At 33.7% G+C, this 19,585-nt stretch overlaps 1 protein-coding gene across 2 annotated transcripts in view; it reads right to left on the bottom strand.

Moving 5' to 3' along the window:
* Positions 1-19,585, bottom strand: part of LOC141343941 (UDP-N-acetylglucosamine transporter-like) — a 57,264-nt gene that overhangs the window by 15,038 nt on the left and 22,641 nt on the right. For both annotated transcript variants that reach the window (XM_073848629.1, XM_073848628.1), the window contains exons 2-5: positions 19,013-19,271; positions 5,018-5,172; positions 3,629-3,751; positions 119-293 (exon numbers count right to left, since the gene is read on the bottom strand). In XM_073848629.1, the coding sequence (XP_073704730.1) occupies positions 119-293; positions 3,629-3,751; positions 5,018-5,172; positions 19,013-19,271 (712 nt within the window). The remainder of the gene's footprint in view (positions 1-118; positions 294-3,628; positions 3,752-5,017; positions 5,173-19,012; positions 19,272-19,585) is intronic.

Genomic DNA, 19,585 nt, shown 5'->3' on the forward strand with positions numbered 1-19,585 from the left:
CATATTTCCTGAAACTTAAACTTGGCACAATGGCTACCAAAACTAAAAGTGTTTTTGTTTTTTTTAAAGTTAAAAATAGGTTGCTGGGTGGCTTCTAGGTACATGTTGTTTTATTTACCTAGCTGAATGTTACGGACCCAGACACTCTGCTTGCTCTCTTTGAGGATCTTTTCGAAGTACACGCCAGCGAATCCGCTGGAGAAGCAGGCCACAAGTACCGCCAGCAGACCCATCAATTGAGAGCCGGCGGTCAGATCCTCCTGTTTGGTGCTTGATGTAACTTCTGTTGGCCACTGTTGGTTCAGGTCAAACAGAAACAAAGGAGGAGTCATATTTACTTTATTAATTAAAATAAAATACATAATTCAAATGGGATTCAAATATTTAAAGCAGAATTAAATTAGAATTATAGAAATAGTACGTTTTAAAAAATTAAAAATTTGAGTAAAATAAACAACGAAATAACGATATTTATAAATAAATATTAATTTATAAATAATTATAATATAAAATAATACATATAAAACTTGAAATAAACTAAATATTTTAATGTTTCAAAATATTATAAAATATTATATATATATATATATAATATTATATATATCTTTTTTTACTATTTAAAATAACAGCTTTCTATTTTAATATATTTTAAAATGTAATTTATTCCTGTGATCAAAGCAAAATTTTCAGCATCAATACTAACATTCTTCAGTTTCACATTATCCTTCAGAAATCATTGATCATGCTGATTTGCTGTTCAAGAAACATTTATTAATATTATTATTATTATCATCATCAATATCAATAAAACAGTTGAATACATCTGAAATAAAAAAAACCTGTTGTAACATTATACACTATACTATTCAAAAAAAATATTTTTTGGAAATTATAGAAACTAATACTTTTATTTAGCAATGAAAGGATGCTTTAAATCTATCAAAAGTGATGATAAAGACATTTACAATGCTGTTCATCTGAACTTTCTATTAATCAAAAAACCTGAAATAATTTCTACTCAACTGTTTTTTAACATAATAATAATAATAAATGGTTTTTGAGCAGCAAATCAGAATATTAGAATGATTTCTGAAGGATCATGTGACGGAAGTAACAATGCTAAAATTTCAGTTTTGAAATCACAGGAATAAATTACATTTGAAAATATATTGAAATAGAAAACATATTTCAAAATGTTACTCTTTTTGGGTCAGCAGTGGTAATTACAGAAATTAATTACAAATGTAATTACATATAGGTTTTTAAAAAATATAAGTACAATGTGAAAACATGTATGTGCACAATAAGTACACTGTACAAAATTATTAATTTAAATGCAACTACATAGTAGTTAAGGCCACCTAATGTAAAGTGGGACCAAAGTTGCATATGCAGTTGAATTTGTCAAGATTATAAACACAAGCGGGAAGTTTGTGATAGCACACAATTGCACTAAGAGACCAGCTGTCATTATTTGTATTGCACTGTGCTCCCCATCTGTGTAATTCATAAACCTCCATTTATTATCCACAGTACAATCAGATGACTGACTTTTAAACTGATTCTAGTTCGAACATACAGCCAAGCCCGAAATTATTCATACCCCTGGCAAATTCTGACTTAAAGTTGCTTTTATTCAACGTTCATTCAAAGATTTTTTTTTTTATTAGAAATGACACAGACGTCTCCTAGAAGATAATAAGACAATGTACAAGAGGCATCACTGTGGAAAAAATTATTACTCATCTTTTATCTACATTTGAACAAAAAGTGGCATGTCCAAAATTATTCATACCCTTCTCAATAATCAATAGAAAAGCCTTTATTGGCTATTACAGCAATCAAATGCTTCCTATAATTGCTGACCAGCTTTTTGCATGTCTTTTTGCCCATTCATCTTTAGCGATGAGCTCCAACTCTTTCAGGTCAGAGGGTCTCCTTGCCATCACCCTGATCTTTAGCTCCCTCCACAGATTCTCAATTGGATTTAAGTCAGGACTCTGGCTGGGCCACTGCAAAACATTAATGTTTTTGTCTGCTAACCATTTCTTCACTTTTGCTGTGTGTTTTGGGTCGTTGTCATGCTGAAATGTCCACTGGTGCCCAAGGCCAAGTTTGTCTGCAGACTGCCTGATGTTGTTGTTGTGAATTTTATTGTATTGCTCCTTTTTTATTTTGCCGTTTACTGTGATTAGGTTCCCTGGTCCACTGGCTGAAAAACACCCCCAAAACATTATATTCCCACCACCATGTTTGACAGTGAGGATGGTGTTCTTAGGGTTAAAGGCTTCTCCTTTTTTAAGCCAAATGAAGGCTACATCAATTCAATTTTAGTTTCATTTGACCATAAAACAGAAGACCAGAAGTCTTCTTCTTTGTCCAGATGAGCACTTGCAAAGGCCAAGCGGGCTTTTGTGTGCCTTATCTGGAGAAGTGGTGTCCTCCTTGGTCTGCGTCCATGGAACCCAGCGGTGTGCAGTGTCCGTTGGACTGTCTGCCTTGAGATGTTGCCACCAGCAGAGCCCAGATTCATCAGGATGGCCTTGGTGGTGATCCTTGGATTCTTTTTTACCTCTCTCACTATCCTCCTGGCCAGCACAGGTGTCACTTTTGGCTTCTGACCACGTACTCTGAGATTTTTCACAGTGCGGAACGTCTTGTATTTTTTAATAATACTTTGCACTGTAGCCACTGGAACTTCAAAACATTTAGATATGGTCTTATAGCCCTTTCCTGACTTGTGAGCAGCCACAATGCGCAGCCGCAGGTCCTCAGTGAGCTTCTTTGTCTTAGCCATGACTGTCCACAAACCAACAGCAGAGAGCTTGTTTTTCACCTGTTGAGTTGATTAAAACAGCTGTTCCCAATGAATCAGGGTAATTAGGATGCTTTAGAACAGCTTAGACTATTTGGAATGGTATAGAACTTTGGATTTTCCCATTGACTGTGACAGTTTGCAAAGGGTATGAATAATTTTGGACATGCCACTTTTTGATCAAATGTAAATAAAAGCTGAGAAATATTTTTTTCCACAACGATGCCTCTTGTACATTGTCTTATTATCTTTTGGGAGAAGCCTGTGTCATTTCCGGTCAAAAAAAACTTGGCGGTTGAATAAAAGTAACTTTAAGTCAGAATTTGCCAGGGGAATGAATATTTTCAGGCTTGACTGTATAAGGCTGAACCGCACTACTGAGAGTTTCTGACATTTTCAGTGTGTGAGATTGGCTTGTTTTGTTTTTGCCAGCTCTTGAGGCTCCGCCCTCTTCTGAAAAGGGGGCCGGGAGCACCAGCTCATTTGCATTTAAAGGGACAAACACAAAAATGGCGTGTTTTGACTCATACTCTAAACGTGGCTATTTTAACGAGCTATAAAAAATTATATGTCAGGTATTTTGATGTAAAACTTTGGGGACACACACTCTGGGGACATCAGAGACTTATTTTACATCTTGTAAAAAGGGACATAAGTAACCTTTTTAGAATGAACTATTTTAAACAATATTAGTGTCTGTTATCTATTTTTATGCTTATTAGAATATAGAATGGTTAAGTTAGCAACATGCTAACGGTAAACTCAATTTTAACAAATAAACAATATAGATAAACAAATCACAAGGCTACTTACCTGGACAAGTGCAATTCCAGTCATCAGAATAACTAGTGCGAGCCACTGGTAAATGCTGAGTTGTTTGCCCAACATGGACACAGAGAACAGGGCTGTAGTGAGAATTTTCAGCTGATACGTAACCTGGAAAACAATGAGAAGGTAAATCTGGTAGGCCTAAAAAATTTGTCTGTTTATTTTTATTTTTTTATTAAGAATTCTTTCTGAAGGATCGCGTGACACTGAAGACTGGAGTATTGATGCTGAAAATCCAGAATGGCATCACAGGAATAAATCATGTTCAAAAATATATTAAATGTATATTATTAATATAGAAATAAATAATAATAGGACTAATTAACAAGTTAAAATTAATTTAAATTGTAATAATATTTCACAATATTATAGGTTTTACCATTCAAATAAAAATGCTAATTAAATATTTTAATTTGTGATAATATCTCACAATATTAAAGTTTTTACTGTATTTTAATCAAATAAATGCATCCTTGAAAAGCATAATATGCCTAATATGCTGAAAGCGGTTCAGTGCTTTGTTTCTCATCACATTCAATTGTGAATTACAAAAAAATTTATGAATTTCTTGTCTGAATTTTAACAAATTTACTGTTTATTCAGATTTTGATATGCCCAATTTGTAAGATAATTTTTCATCCTATTTTAAGCGTTTTTAGCTTTACAGCACCAGACCAGTTCATATCATATCATTTGTTTTTTATTTTACAACACTGTTAATGGTTAAAATGTGTTTGTGCGTACTCTGCACCAGGCAATGTAAATACAATTTACACAACAATTATTTTCATGGAGCATACAGAATTCAATTCTGTAGAAATGTCAGCCGCTTTCTGCAGAATTTGAATGTTTGTCTTTCATAAAATTGTACATATAACAAACATTTGAATTGGAGAGTGACAAAAAGAGGGATTAATTGAAGGTTATATTTCACTAAATAATTAACTTATCTTTATAGCTTATTATATATAAATATAAATACATTTATAACAATAAAAAGTGTTAACACTGAATATATTTGACTATTTATTATGTTTGGCTCCACTTAGGATATTACAGTGCTGAATATCTCAAGTAAACACAAATGTTTGTAGGTGGCGTTCCAAACATTATTTAATAACACTGCATAATATTTCTGGAAATTTCATACACATATTGTATGATAACATATTGTATGGTAATGAAATGTATTAATAACATTTTATTTACTGGTTTATTTTCTCTTTATTTACTCTTTTATTAACTGAAAAAAAATATTAATATGAAGTGCCAAGTTGACCTATGAATCTACAGTTCTTTGAATTCCCCATCACTAGGTTTCAAATGATCTGGAAACTTTCCTAAAGCTCTTCCTCTGGTTTTGTGCTTTCTCACCTGGTAGGTAGCTGCATCTAGATTTGACAGAGCCACATAGAGCAGGTTGTTCTGCAGGGTGTAGATACCTGAGGGAATGGCCAACTTCAGCGTCAGCAGAGGCTTGTTGATTATTTCCTCCTTCAACACCCGATTCATTGCACGAACACTGAAACCTAAGAAGCACATACAGCACTGCACATTAGACAGTGAGCTTATGCAGTGAGGCACAACTCTCCTCTCATGCTCTGAGCTCCTGAGAATGAGAATGCTGTTTCAATGATGTTACCAGAAAAAGGACACTGAACATTATGCTTGTTTTCGTAATAGCAGAAAAAATAAACTCTAAATTGTAAGACAAACTCAAAGTTGCGAGAAAAAAGTCAGAATTATAAACTGTAAACTCAGAATTGCAAGAAAAAAGCCTGAATTGTAAGATATAAACTCAAAATCATGAGGAAAAAGCCTGCATAGTGAGATAAAAACTCAGAATCGCAAGAAAAAAGCCTGAATTGTGAGATATAAACTCAGAATCGCAAGAAAAAAGCCTGAATTGTGAGATATAAATTCAGAATCGCAAGAAAAAAGCCTGAATTGTAAGATATAAACTCAAAATCATGAGAAAAAAGCCTGCATAGTGAGATAAAAACCCAGAATCGCGAGAAAAAAGCCTGCATAGTGAGATAAAAACCCAGAATCGCAAGAAAAAAGCCTGAATTGTGAGATATAAACTCAGAATCGCAAGAAAAAAGCCTGAATTGTAAGATATAAACTCAGAATCGCAAGAAAAAAGCCTGAATTGTAAGATATAAACTCAAAATCATGAGAAAAAAGCCTGTATAGTGAGATAAAAACCCAGAATCGCAAGAAAAAAGCCTGAATTGTGAGATATAAACTCAGAATCGCAAGAAAAAAGCCTGAATTGTGAGATATAAACTCAGAATCGCAAGAAAAAAGCCTGAATTGTGAGATATAAACTCAGAATCGCAAGAAAAAAGCCTGAATTGTAAGATATAAACTCAAAATTATGAGAAAAAAGCCTGCATAGTGAGATAAAAACCCAGAATCGCAAGAAAAAAGCCTGAATTGTGAGATATAAACTCAGAATCGCAAGAAAAAAGCCTGAATTGTAAGATATAAACTCAGAATCGCAAGAAAAAAGCCTGAATTGTAAGATATAAACTCAAAATTATGAGAAAAAAGCCTGCATAGTGAGATAAAAACCCAGAATCGCAAGAAAAAAGCCTGAATTGTGAGATATAAACTCAGAATCGCAAGAAAAAAGCCTGAATTGTGAGATATAAACTCAGAATCGCAAGAAAAAAGCCTGAGTTGTGAGATATAAACTCAGAATCGCAAGAAAAAAGCCTGAATTGTAAGATATAAACTCAAAATCATGAGAAAAAAGCCTGTATAGTGAGATAAAAACCCAGAATCGCAAGAAAAAAGCCTGAATTGTGAGATATAAACTCAGAATCGCAAGAAAAAAGCCTGAATTGTAAGATATAAACTCAGAATCGCAAGAAAAAAGCCTGAATTGTGAGATATAAACTCAGAATCGCAAGAAAAAAGCCTGAATTGTGAGATATAAACTCAGAATTGCAAGAAAAAAGCCTGAATTGTAAGATATAAACTCAAAATCATGAGGAAAAAGCCTGCATAGTGAGATAAAAACTCAGAATCGCAAGAAAAAAGCCTGAATTGTGAGATATAAACTCAGAATCGCAAGAAAAAAGCCTGAATTGTGAGATATAAATTCAGAATCGCAAGAAAAAAGCCTGAATTGTAAGATATAAACTCAAAATCATGAGAAAAAAGCCTGCATAGTGAGATAAAAACCCAGAATCGCAAGAAAAAAGCCTGCATAGTGAGATAAAAACCCAGAATCGCAAGAAAAAAGCCTGAATTGTGAGATATAAACTCAGAATCGCAAGAAAAAAGCCTGAATTGTAAGATATAAACTCAGAATCGCAAGAAAAAAGCCTGAATTGTAAGATATAAACTCAAAATCATGAGAAAAAAGCCTGTATAGTGAGATAAAAACCCAGAATCGCAAGAAAAAAGCCTGAATTGTGAGATATAAACTCAGAATCGCAAGAAAAAAGCCTGAATTGTGAGATATAAACTCAGAATCGCAAGAAAAAAGCCTGAATTGTGAGATATAAACTCAGAATCGCAAGAAAAAAGCCTGCATAGTGAGATAAAAACCCAGAATCGCAAGAAAAAAGCCTGAATTGTGAGATAAAAACCCAGAATCGCAAGAAAAAAGCCTGAATTGTGAGATATAAACTCAGAATCGCAAGAAAAAAGCCTGAATTGTGAGATATAAATTCAGAATCGCAAGAAAAAAGCCTGAATTGTGAGATATAAACTCAGAATCGCAAGAAAAAAGCCTGCATAGTGAGATAAAAACCCAGAATCGCAAGAAAAAAGCCTGAATTGTGAGATAAAAACCCAGAATCGCAAGAAAAAAGCCTGAATTGTGAGATATAAACTCAGAATCGCAAGAAAAAAGCCTGAATTGTAAGATATAAACTCAGAATCGCAAGAAAAAAGCCTGAATTGTAAGATATAAACTCAAAATCATGAGAAAAAAGCCTGTATAGTGAGATAAAAACCCAGAATCGCAAGAAAAAAGCCTGAATTGTGAGATATAAACTCAGAATCGCAAGAAAAAAGCCTGAATTGTGAGATATAAACTCAGAATCGCAAGAAAAAAGCCTGAATTGTGAGATATAAACTCAGAATCGCAAGAAAAAAGCCTGCATAGTGAGATAAAAACCCAGAATCGCAAGAAAAAAGCCTGAATTGTGAGATAAAAACCCAGAATCGCAAGAAAAAAGCCTGAATTGTGAGATAAAAACCCAGAATCGCAAGAAAAAAGCCTGAATTGTGAGATATAAACTCAGAATCGCAAGAAAAAAGCCTGAATTGTGAGATATAAATTCAGAATCGCAAGAAAAAAGCCTGAATTGTGAGATATAAACTCAGAATCGCAAGAAAAAAGCCTGCATAGTGAGATAAAAACCCAGAATCGCAAGAAAAAAGCCTGAATTGTGAGATAAAAACCCAGAATCGCAAGAAAAAAGCCTGAATTGTGAGATATAAACTCAGAATCGCAAGAAAAAAGCCTGAATTGTGAGATATAAACTCAAAATCATGAGAAAAAAGCCTGTATAGTGAGATAAAAACCCAGAATCGCAAGAAAAAAGCCTGAATTGTGAGATATAAACTCAGAATCGCAAGAAAAAAGCCTGAATTGTGAGATATAAACTCAGAATCGCAAGAAAAAAGCCTGAATTGTGAGATATAAACTCAGAATCGCAAGAAAAAAGCCTGCATAGTGAGATAAAAACCCAGAATCGCAAGAAAAAAGCCTGAATTGTGAGATAAAAACCCAGAATCGCAAGAAAAAAGCCTGAATTGTGAGATAAAAACCCAGAATCGCAAGAAAAAAGCCTGAATTGTGAGATATAAACTCAGAATCGCAAGAAAAAAGCCTGAATTGTGAGATATAAATTCAGAATCGCAAGAAAAAAGCCTGAATTGTGAGATATAAACTCAGAATCGCAAGAAAAAAGCCTGCATAGTGAGATAAAAACCCAGAATCGCAAGAAAAAAGCCTGAATTGTGAGATAAAAACCCAGAATCGCAAGAAAAAAGCCTGAATTGTGAGATATAAACTCAGAATCGCAAGAAAAAAGCCTGAATTGTAAGATATAAACTCAGAATCGCAAGAAAAAAGCCTGAATTGTAAGATATAAACTCAAAATCATGAGAAAAAAGCCTGTATAGTGAGATAAAAACCCAGAATCGCAAGAAAAAAGCCTGAATTGTGAGATATAAACTCAGAATCGCAAGAAAAAAGCCTGAATTGTGAGATATAAATTCAGAATCGCAAGAAAAAAGCCTGAATTGTAAGATATAAACTCAAAATCATGAGAAAAAAGCCTGCATAGTGAGATAAAAACCCAGAATCGCAAGAAAAAAGCCTGCATAGTGAGATAAAAACCCAGAATCGCAAGAAAAAAGCCTGAATTGTGAGATATAAACTCAGAATCGCAAGAAAAAAGCCTGAATTGTAAGATATAAACTCAGAATCGCAAGAAAAAAGCCTGAATTGTAAGATATAAACTCAAAATCATGAGAAAAAAGCCTGTATAGTGAGATAAAAACCCAGAATCGCAAGAAAAAAGCCTGAATTGTGAGATATAAACTCAGAATCGCAAGAAAAAAGCCTGAATTGTAAGATATAAACTCAGAATCGCAAGAAAAAAGCCTGAATTGTAAGATATAAACTCAAAATCATGAGAAAAAAGCCTGTATAGTGAGATAAAAACCCAGAATCGCAAGAAAAAAGCCTGAATTGTGAGATATAAACTCAGAATCGCAAGAAAAAAGCCTGAATTGTGAGATATAAACTCAGAATCGCAAGAAAAAAGCCTGAATTGTGAGATATAAACTCAGAATCGCAAGAAAAAAGCCTGCATAGTGAGATAAAAACCCAGAATCGCAAGAAAAAAGCCTGAATTGTGAGATAAAAACCCAGAATCGCAAGAAAAAAGCCTGAATTGTGAGATATAAACTCAGAATCGCAAGAAAAAAGCCTGAATTGTGAGATATAAATTCAGAATCGCAAGAAAAAAGCCTGAATTGTGAGATATAAACTCAGAATCGCAAGAAAAAAGCCTGCATAGTGAGATAAAAACCCAGAATCGCAAGAAAAAAGCCTGAATTGTGAGATAAAAACCCAGAATCGCAAGAAAAAAGCCTGAATTGTGAGATATAAACTCAGAATCGCAAGAAAAAAGCCTGAATTGTAAGATATAAACTCAGAATCGCAAGAAAAAAGCCTGAATTGTAAGATATAAACTCAAAATCATGAGAAAAAAGCCTGTATAGTGAGATAAAAACCCAGAATCGCAAGAAAAAAGCCTGAATTGTGAGATATAAACTCAGAATCGCAAGAAAAAAGCCTGAATTGTGAGATATAAACTCAGAATCGCAAGAAAAAAGCCTGAATTGTGAGATATAAACTCAGAATCGCAAGAAAAAAGCCTGCATAGTGAGATAAAAACCCAGAATCGCAAGAAAAAAGCCTGAATTGTGAGATAAAAACCCAGAATCGCAAGAAAAAAGCCTGAATTGTGAGATAAAAACCCAGAATCGCAAGAAAAAAGCCTGAATTGTGAGATATAAACTCAGAATCGCAAGAAAAAAGCCTGAATTGTGAGATATAAATTCAGAATCGCAAGAAAAAAGCCTGAATTGTGAGATATAAACTCAGAATCGCAAGAAAAAAGCCTGCATAGTGAGATAAAAACCCAGAATCGCAAGAAAAAAGCCTGAATTGTGAGATAAAAACCCAGAATCGCAAGAAAAAAGCCTGAATTGTGAGATATAAACTCAGAATCGCAAGAAAAAAGCCTGAATTGTGAGATATAAACTCAAAATCATGAGAAAAAAGCCTGTATAGTGAGATAAAAACCCAGAATCGCAAGAAAAAAGCCTGAATTGTGAGATATAAACTCAGAATCGCAAGAAAAAAGCCTGAATTGTGAGATATAAACTCAGAATCGCAAGAAAAAAGCCTGAATTGTGAGATATAAACTCAGAATCGCAAGAAAAAAGCCTGCATAGTGAGATAAAAACCCAGAATCGCAAGAAAAAAGCCTGAATTGTGAGATAAAAACCCAGAATCGCAAGAAAAAAGCCTGAATTGTGAGATAAAAACCCAGAATCGCAAGAAAAAAGCCTGAATTGTGAGATATAAACTCAGAATCGCAAGAAAAAAGCCTGAATTGTGAGATATAAATTCAGAATCGCAAGAAAAAAGCCTGAATTGTGAGATATAAACTCAGAATCGCAAGAAAAAAGCCTGCATAGTGAGATAAAAACCCAGAATCGCAAGAAAAAAGCCTGAATTGTGAGATAAAAACCCAGAATCGCAAGAAAAAAGCCTGAATTGTGAGATATAAACTCAGAATCGCAAGAAAAAAGCCTGAATTGTAAGATATAAACTCAGAATCGCAAGAAAAAAGCCTGAATTGTAAGATATAAACTCAAAATCATGAGAAAAAAGCCTGTATAGTGAGATAAAAACCCAGAATCGCAAGAAAAAAGCCTGAATTGTGAGATATAAACTCAGAATCGCAAGAAAAAAGCCTGAATTGTGAGATATAAATTCAGAATCGCAAGAAAAAAGCCTGAATTGTAAGATATAAACTCAAAATCATGAGAAAAAAGCCTGCATAGTGAGATAAAAACCCAGAATCGCAAGAAAAAAGCCTGCATAGTGAGATAAAAACCCAGAATCGCAAGAAAAAAGCCTGAATTGTGAGATATAAACTCAGAATCGCAAGAAAAAAGCCTGAATTGTAAGATATAAACTCAGAATCGCAAGAAAAAAGCCTGAATTGTAAGATATAAACTCAAAATCATGAGAAAAAAGCCTGTATAGTGAGATAAAAACCCAGAATCGCAAGAAAAAAGCCTGAATTGTGAGATATAAACTCAGAATCGCAAGAAAAAAGCCTGAATTGTAAGATATAAACTCAGAATCGCAAGAAAAAAGCCTGAATTGTGAGATATAAACTCAGAATCGCAAGAAAAAAGCCTGAATTGTGAGATATAAACTCAGAATTGCAAGAAAAAAGCCTGAATTGTAAGATATAAACTCAAAATCATGAGGAAAAAGCCTGCATAGTGAGATAAAAACTCAGAATCGCAAGAAAAAAGCCTGAATTGTGAGATATAAATTCAGAATCGCAAGAAAAAAGCCTGAATTGTAAGATATAAACTCAAAATCATGAGAAAAAAGCCTGCATAGTGAGATAAAAACCCAGAATCGCAAGAAAAAAGCCTGCATAGTGAGATAAAAACCCAGAATCGCAAGAAAAAAGCCTGAATTGTGAGATATAAACTCAGAATCGCAAGAAAAAAGCCTGAATTGTAAGATATAAACTCAGAATCGCAAGAAAAAAGCCTGAATTGTAAGATATAAACTCAAAATCATGAGAAAAAAGCCTGTATAGTGAGATAAAAACCCAGAATCGCAAGAAAAAAGCCTGAATTGTGAGATATAAACTCAGAATCGCAAGAAAAAAGCCTGAATTGTGAGATATAAATTCAGAATCGCAAGAAAAAAGCCTGAATTGTAAGATATAAACTCAAAATCATGAGAAAAAAGCCTGCATAGTGAGATAAAAACCCAGAATCGCAAGAAAAAAGCCTGCATAGTGAGATAAAAACCCAGAATCGCAAGAAAAAAGCCTGAATTGTGAGATATAAACTCAGAATCGCAAGAAAAAAGCCTGAATTGTGAGATATAAACTCAGAATTGCAAGAAAAAAGCCTGAATTGTAAGATATAAACTCAAAATCATGAGGAAAAAGCCTGCATAGTGAGATAAAAACTCAGAATCGCAAGAAAAAAGCCTGAATTGTGAGATATAAACTCAGAATCGCAAGAAAAAAGCCTGAATTGTGAGATATAAATTCAGAATCGCAAGAAAAAAGCCTGAATTGTAAGATATAAACTCAAAATCATGAGAAAAAAGCCTGCATAGTGAGATAAAAACCCAGAATCGCAAGAAAAAAGCCTGCATAGTGAGATAAAAACCCAGAATCGCAAGAAAAAAGCCTGAATTGTGAGATATAAACTCAGAATCGCAAGAAAAAAGCCTGAATTGTAAGATATAAACTCAGAATCGCAAGAAAAAAGCCTGAATTGTAAGATATAAACTCAAAATCATGAGAAAAAAGCCTGTATAGTGAGATAAAAACCCAGAATCGCAAGAAAAAAGCCTGAATTGTGAGATATAAACTCAGAATCGCAAGAAAAAAGCCTGAATTGTGAGATATAAATTCAGAATCGCAAGAAAAAAGCCTGAATTGTAAGATATAAACTCAAAATCATGAGAAAAAAGCCTGCATAGTGAGATAAAAACCCAGAATCGCAAGAAAAAAGCCTGCATAGTGAGATAAAAACCCAGAATCGCAAGAAAAAAGCCTGAATTGTGAGATATAAACTCAGAATCGCAAGAAAAAAGCCTGAATTGTAAGATATAAACTCAGAATCGCAAGAAAAAAGCCTGAATTGTAAGATATAAACTCAAAATCATGAGAAAAAAGCCTGTATAGTGAGATAAAAACCCAGAATCGCAAGAAAAAAGCCTGAATTGTGAGATATAAACTCAGAATCGCAAGAAAAAAGCCTGAATTGTAAGATATAAACTCAGAATCGCAAGAAAAAAGCCTGAATTGTGAGATATAAACTCAGAATCGCAAGAAAAAAGCCTGAATTGTGAGATATAAACTCAGAATCGCAAGAAAAAAGCCTGAATTGTGAGATATAAACTCAGAATTGCAAGAAAAAAGCCTGAATTGTAAGATATAAACTCAAAATCATGAGGAAAAAGCCTGCATAGTGAGATAAAAACTCAGAATCGCAAGAAAAAAGCCTGAATTGTGAGATATAAACTCAGAATCGCAAGAAAAAAGCCTGAATTGTGAGATATAAATTCAGAATCGCAAGAAAAAAGCCTGAATTGTGAGATATAAACTCAGAATCGCAAGAAAAAAGCCTGCATAGTGAGATAAAAACCCAGAATCGCAAGAAAAAAGCCTGAATTGTGAGATAAAAACCCAGAATCGCAAGAAAAAAGCCTGAATTGTGAGATATAAACTCAGAATCGCAAGAAAAAAGCCTGAATTGTGAGATATAAACTCAAAATCATGAGAAAAAAGCCTGTATAGTGAGATAAAAACCCAGAATCGCAAGAAAAAAGCCTGAATTGTGAGATATAAACTCAGAATCGCAAGAAAAAAGCCTGAATTGTGAGATATAAACTCAGAATCGCAAGAAAAAAGCCTGAATTGTGAGATATAAACTCAGAATCGCAAGAAAAAAGCCTGCATAGTGAGATAAAAACCCAGAATCGCAAGAAAAAAGCCTGAATTGTGAGATAAAAACCCAGAATCGCAAGAAAAAAGCCTGAATTGTGAGATAAAAACCCAGAATCGCAAGAAAAAAGCCTGAATTGTGAGATATAAACTCAGAATCGCAAGAAAAAAGCCTGAATTGTGAGATATAAATTCAGAATCGCAAGAAAAAAGCCTGAATTGTGAGATATAAACTCAGAATCGCAAGAAAAAAGCCTGCATAGTGAGATAAAAACCCAGAATCGCAAGAAAAAAGCCTGAATTGTGAGATAAAAACCCAGAATCGCAAGAAAAAAGCCTGAATTGTGAGATATAAACTCAGAATCGCAAGAAAAAAGCCTGAATTGTAAGATATAAACTCAGAATCGCAAGAAAAAAGCCTGAATTGTAAGATATAAACTCAAAATCATGAGAAAAAAGCCTGTATAGTGAGATAAAAACCCAGAATCGCAAGAAAAAAGCCTGAATTGTGAGATATAAACTCAGAATCGCAAGAAAAAAGCCTGAATTGTGAGATATAAATTCAGAATCGCAAGAAAAAAGCCTGAATTGTAAGATATAAACTCAAAATCATGAGAAAAAAGCCTGCATAGTGAGATAAAAACCCAGAATCGCAAGAAAAAAGCCTGCATAGTGAGATAAAAACCCAGAATCGCAAGAAAAAAGCCTGAATTGTGAGATATAAACTCAGAATCGCAAGAAAAAAGCCTGAATTGTAAGATATAAACTCAGAATCGCAAGAAAAAAGCCTGAATTGTAAGATATAAACTCAAAATCATGAGAAAAAAGCCTGTATAGTGAGATAAAAACCCAGAATCGCAAGAAAAAAGCCTGAATTGTGAGATATAAACTCAGAATCGCAAGAAAAAAGCCTGAATTGTAAGATATAAACTCAGAATCGCAAGAAAAAAGCCTGAATTGTGAGATATAAACTCAGAATCGCAAGAAAAAAGCCTGAATTGTGAGATATAAACTCAGAATTGCAAGAAAAAAGCCTGAATTGTAAGATATAAACTCAAAATCATGAGGAAAAAGCCTGCATAGTGAGATAAAAACTCAGAATCGCAAGAAAAAAGCCTGAATTGTGAGATATAAACTCAGAATCGCAAGAAAAAAGCCTGAATTGTGAGATATAAATTCAGAATCGCAAGAAAAAAGCCTGAATTGTAAGATATAAACTCAAAATCATGAGAAAAAAGCCTGCATAGTGAGATAAAAACCCAGAATCGCAAGAAAAAAGCCTGCATAGTGAGATAAAAACCCAGAATCGCAAGAAAAAAGCCTGAATTGTGAGATATAAACTCAGAATCGCAAGAAAAAAGCCTGAATTGTAAGATATAAACTCAGAATCGCAAGAAAAAAGCCTGAATTGTAAGATATAAACTCAAAATCATGAGAAAAAAGCCTGTATAGTGAGATAAAAACCCAGAATCGCAAGAAAAAAGCCTGAATTGTGAGATATAAACTCAGAATCGCAAGAAAAAAGCCTGAATTGTGAGATATAAATTCAGAATCGCAAGAAAAAAGCCTGAATTGTAAGATATAAACTCAAAATCATGAGAAAAAAGCCTGCATAGTGAGATAAAAACCCAGAATCGCAAGAAAAAAGCCTGCATAGTGAGATAAAAACCCAGAATCGCAAGAAAAAAGCCTGAATTGTGAGATATAAACTCAGAATCGCAAGAAAAAAGCCTGAATTGTGAGATATAAACTCAGAATTGCAAGAAAAAAGCCTGAATTGTAAGATATAAACTCAAAATCATGAGGAAAAAGCCTGCATAGTGAGATAAAAACTCAGAATCGCAAGAAAAAAGCCTGAATTGTGAGATATAAACTCAGAATCGCAAGAAAAAAGCCTGAATTGTGAGATATAAATTCAGAATCGCAAGAAAAAAGCCTGAATTGTAAGATATAAACTCAAAATCATGAGAAAAAAGCCTGCATAGTGAGATAAAAACCCAGAATCGCAAGAAAAAAGCCTGCATAGTGAGATAAAAACCCAGAATCGCAAGAAAAAAGCCTGAATTGTGAGATATAAACTCAGAATCGCAAGAAAAAAGCCTGAATTGTAAGATATAAACTCAGAATCGCAAGAAAAAAGCCTGAATTGTAAGATATAAACTCAAAATCATGAGAAAAAAGCCTGTATAGTGAGATAAAAACCCAGAATCGCAAGAAAAAAGCCTGAATTGTGAGATATAAACTCAGAATCGCAAGAAAAAAGCCTGAATTGTGAGATATAAACTCAGAATCGCAAGAAAAAAGCCTGAATTGTGAGATATAAACTCAGAATCGCAAGAAAAAAGCCTGAATTGTAAGATATAAACTCAAAATCATGAGAAAAAAGCCTGTATAGTGAGATAAAAACCCAGAATCGCAAGAAAAAAGCCTGAATTGTGAGATATAAATTCAGAATCGCAAGAAAAAAGCCTGAATTGTAAGATATAAACTCAAAATCATGAGAAAAAAGCCTGCATAGTGAGATAAAAACCCAGAATCGCAAGAAAAAAGCCTGCATAGTGAGATAAAAACCCAGAATCGCAAGAAAAAAGCCTGAATTGTGAGATATAAACTCAGAATCGCAAGAAAAAAGCCTGAATTGTAAGATATAAACTCAGAATCGCAAGAAAAAAGCCTGAATTGTAAGATATAAACTCAAAATCATGAGAAAAAAGCCTGTATAGTGAGATAAAAACCCAGAATCGCAAGAAAAAAGCCTGAATTGTGAGATATAAACTCAGAATCGCAAGAAAAAAGCCTGAATTGTAAGATATAAACTCAGAATCGCAAGAAAAAAGCCTGAATTGTGAGATATAAACTCAGAATCGCAAGAAAAAAGCCTGAATTGTGAGATATAAACTCAGAATCGCAAGAAAAAAGCCTGAATTGTGAGATATAAACTCAGAATTGCAAGAAAAAAGCCTGAATTGTAAGATATAAACTCAAAATCATGAGGAAAAAGCCTGCATAGTGAGATAAAAACTCAGAATCGCAAGAAAAAAGCCTGAATTGTGAGATATAAACTCAGAATCGCAAGAAAAAAGCCTGAATTGTGAGATATAAACTCAGAATCGCAAGAAAAAAGCCTGAATTGTGAGATATAAACTCAGAATCGCAAGAAAAAAGCCTGAATTGTGAGATATAAACTCAAAATCATGAGAAAAAAGCCTGCATAGTGAGATAAAAACCCAGAATCGCAAGAAAAAAGCCTGCATAGTGAGATAAAAACCCAGAATCGCAAGAAAAAAGCCTGAATTGTGAGATATAAACTCAGAATCGCAAGAAAAAAGCCTGAATTGTGAAATATAAACTCAGAATCGCAAGAAAAAAGCCTGAATTGTGAGATATAAACTCAGAATCGCAAGAAAAAAAGCCTGAATTGTGAGATATAAACTCAGAATCGCAAGAAAAAAGCCTGAATTGTGAGATATAAACTCAGAATTGCAAGAAAAAAAGTCTATATTGTGAGTGTAGAAAATACTTTTTCTAAATGCTTTTAAATTTGTGTTTTGGATTTTCTGTGCTTATGAAAAGACAAAGTGTACACTATGTAACAGAATCTGTTTAGTAAAATGTGTGTGTAGTTGTGAACTCTCTACATTTATGTCATTTCTGAGAAACCTTTGTTTACAGGCACGTAGGAGAAAAGAAGCCCTGCAAAAGTAGTAGCAATTTGAAGGTCACTTTAGACTAGACTTTTGGTCACTCTAAGAAGAAGAATGGGATGGGGCTGTATTTTCTTTTCTGTGCAGGAGCGGTTGGCGATAACAGGCCCTGATTGGAGGAGAATGGTCGAACGATATCAGGAGGAGAGACCTGCAGATCAAGAATATAAATACTTGCATTTAGTTTTGTGAGACATTCCTGGACTGCCCAGAATGTCAGATTTGATATTGGCTGTTCTGGAATCCTGAGCTCAGCACTCTTTGACTTTACTATTAAATTGGCTTTAAACTTTAACGCAGACTCGAACTGTTTTATTTAAAGGGCGGATAAACGGACTGGGGGGAAGTAGGTATTCTTAGAATACCGACAACTTCCAACATGAGATAAACTCAGAATTGCATAAAAAAGTCTATATTGTGAGATTTAAACTCAGAATTGCAAGGAAAAAGTCTATATTGTAAAAAAGTCTGAATTGTAAGCTATAATCTCAAACCTGTAAGGAAAATGTCGAATTGTAAGACATAAACTCGTCAAAAAAGTCTGAATTGTAAGCTATATACTCAGAATTGCAAGAAAAAAGTGTAAGACAGAATGTGAGATGTAACTCTGAAACTCTGAATCGCAAGAAAAAAGTCTGAATAGTGAGATAAAAACTCAGAATTGCAAGAAAAAAGTCTGAATTGTGAGATAAACTTAGAATCACAAAAATAAAGTCTGAATTGTGAAATATAAACTCAAAATTGCGAGAAAAGGTCAGAAATTATAAGATACACTCAGAATCATGATAAAAAAAGTCTGAATTGTAAGATATAAACTCAGAATCATGCGGGGAAAAAAATAATATAGTGAGATAAAAACTCAGAATTGAATTGAATTGCAAGAAAAAAGTGAATTGTAAGATAATAAAGTCTAAATTCTGTAATAAAAAATAAAGTCTAAATTCTGAGATATAAACTCATAATTGTGAGAAAAGTCTGAATTGTAAGACACACTCAGAATCATAATAAAAAAAGTCTGAATTGTAAGCTATAAACTCAGAATCATGAGATAAAAATAGAGAGATAAAAACTTAGAATTGCAAGAAAAAAGTCTAAATTGTAAGATATAAGAAAAAAGTTTGAATTGTGATATAAACTCATAAAATCAAGTTTAAATTGTGATATATAAACAAAAAGTTTGATTTGTGACAAAAAAAATCACAATTACCTTTCATAGAATAAACACGTTCAATGACATAAATCCCAAGAAGAATCTCAAGAAAGGACAAAACAAAACAGTGATATGAAGACAGACAAACACATATAAGAAAAAAAACAAAACTACTATCTAGTGATCTAATACGTTACAAGTTACAGATTGCAGAACACACTGGTTTTCACACATCAGAGTTGAGGAGTTGCAAACTCACTGTGATCTTTGAAGACAAGCAGCATGCATGCGACAATCTTAAGAACTTCAGCACACACTACAGCAGACGACGGCAGGTAGCGTGGCCCGTCGGATTGCAGCGTGCGCGAGTAACGCATTGTCAGCACCAAAGAGGTGGTCTGCAGTACCAGCACCCCCAGAGACACATACTTCAGCTGTGAGGTGGTGGACGACATGGAGATACTGGACACCTCTGATGATACAGAGACAGGGGACAGGGATGGAAGTCCCTGGTTAGTCTAAAAGAGACAAAGAGAGAGATCAAAAAGAAATCAATAAAACATGATATCCTTTTATATGACATGGGATATGGAAACATTGGCAAATACACTACCAGTCAAAAGTTTTTGAACAGTAAGATTTTCAATGTTTTTTTAAACGTCTCACCAAGCCTGCATTTATTTAATTTGAAGTAAATCGGTAAAATTTTGAAATATTTTTACTATTTAGAATAACTTTTCTATTTAAATATATTTTAAAATGTAATTTATTCCTGTGATTTCAAAGCCGAATTTTTAGAATCAATACGCCAGTCACAGAATTCTTCAGAAAT

This window comes from Garra rufa, chromosome 10 (assembly GCF_049309525.1).
Source record: "Garra rufa chromosome 10, GarRuf1.0, whole genome shotgun sequence".
In the NCBI taxonomy this organism is placed as follows: domain Eukaryota; kingdom Metazoa; phylum Chordata; class Actinopteri; order Cypriniformes; family Cyprinidae; genus Garra; species Garra rufa.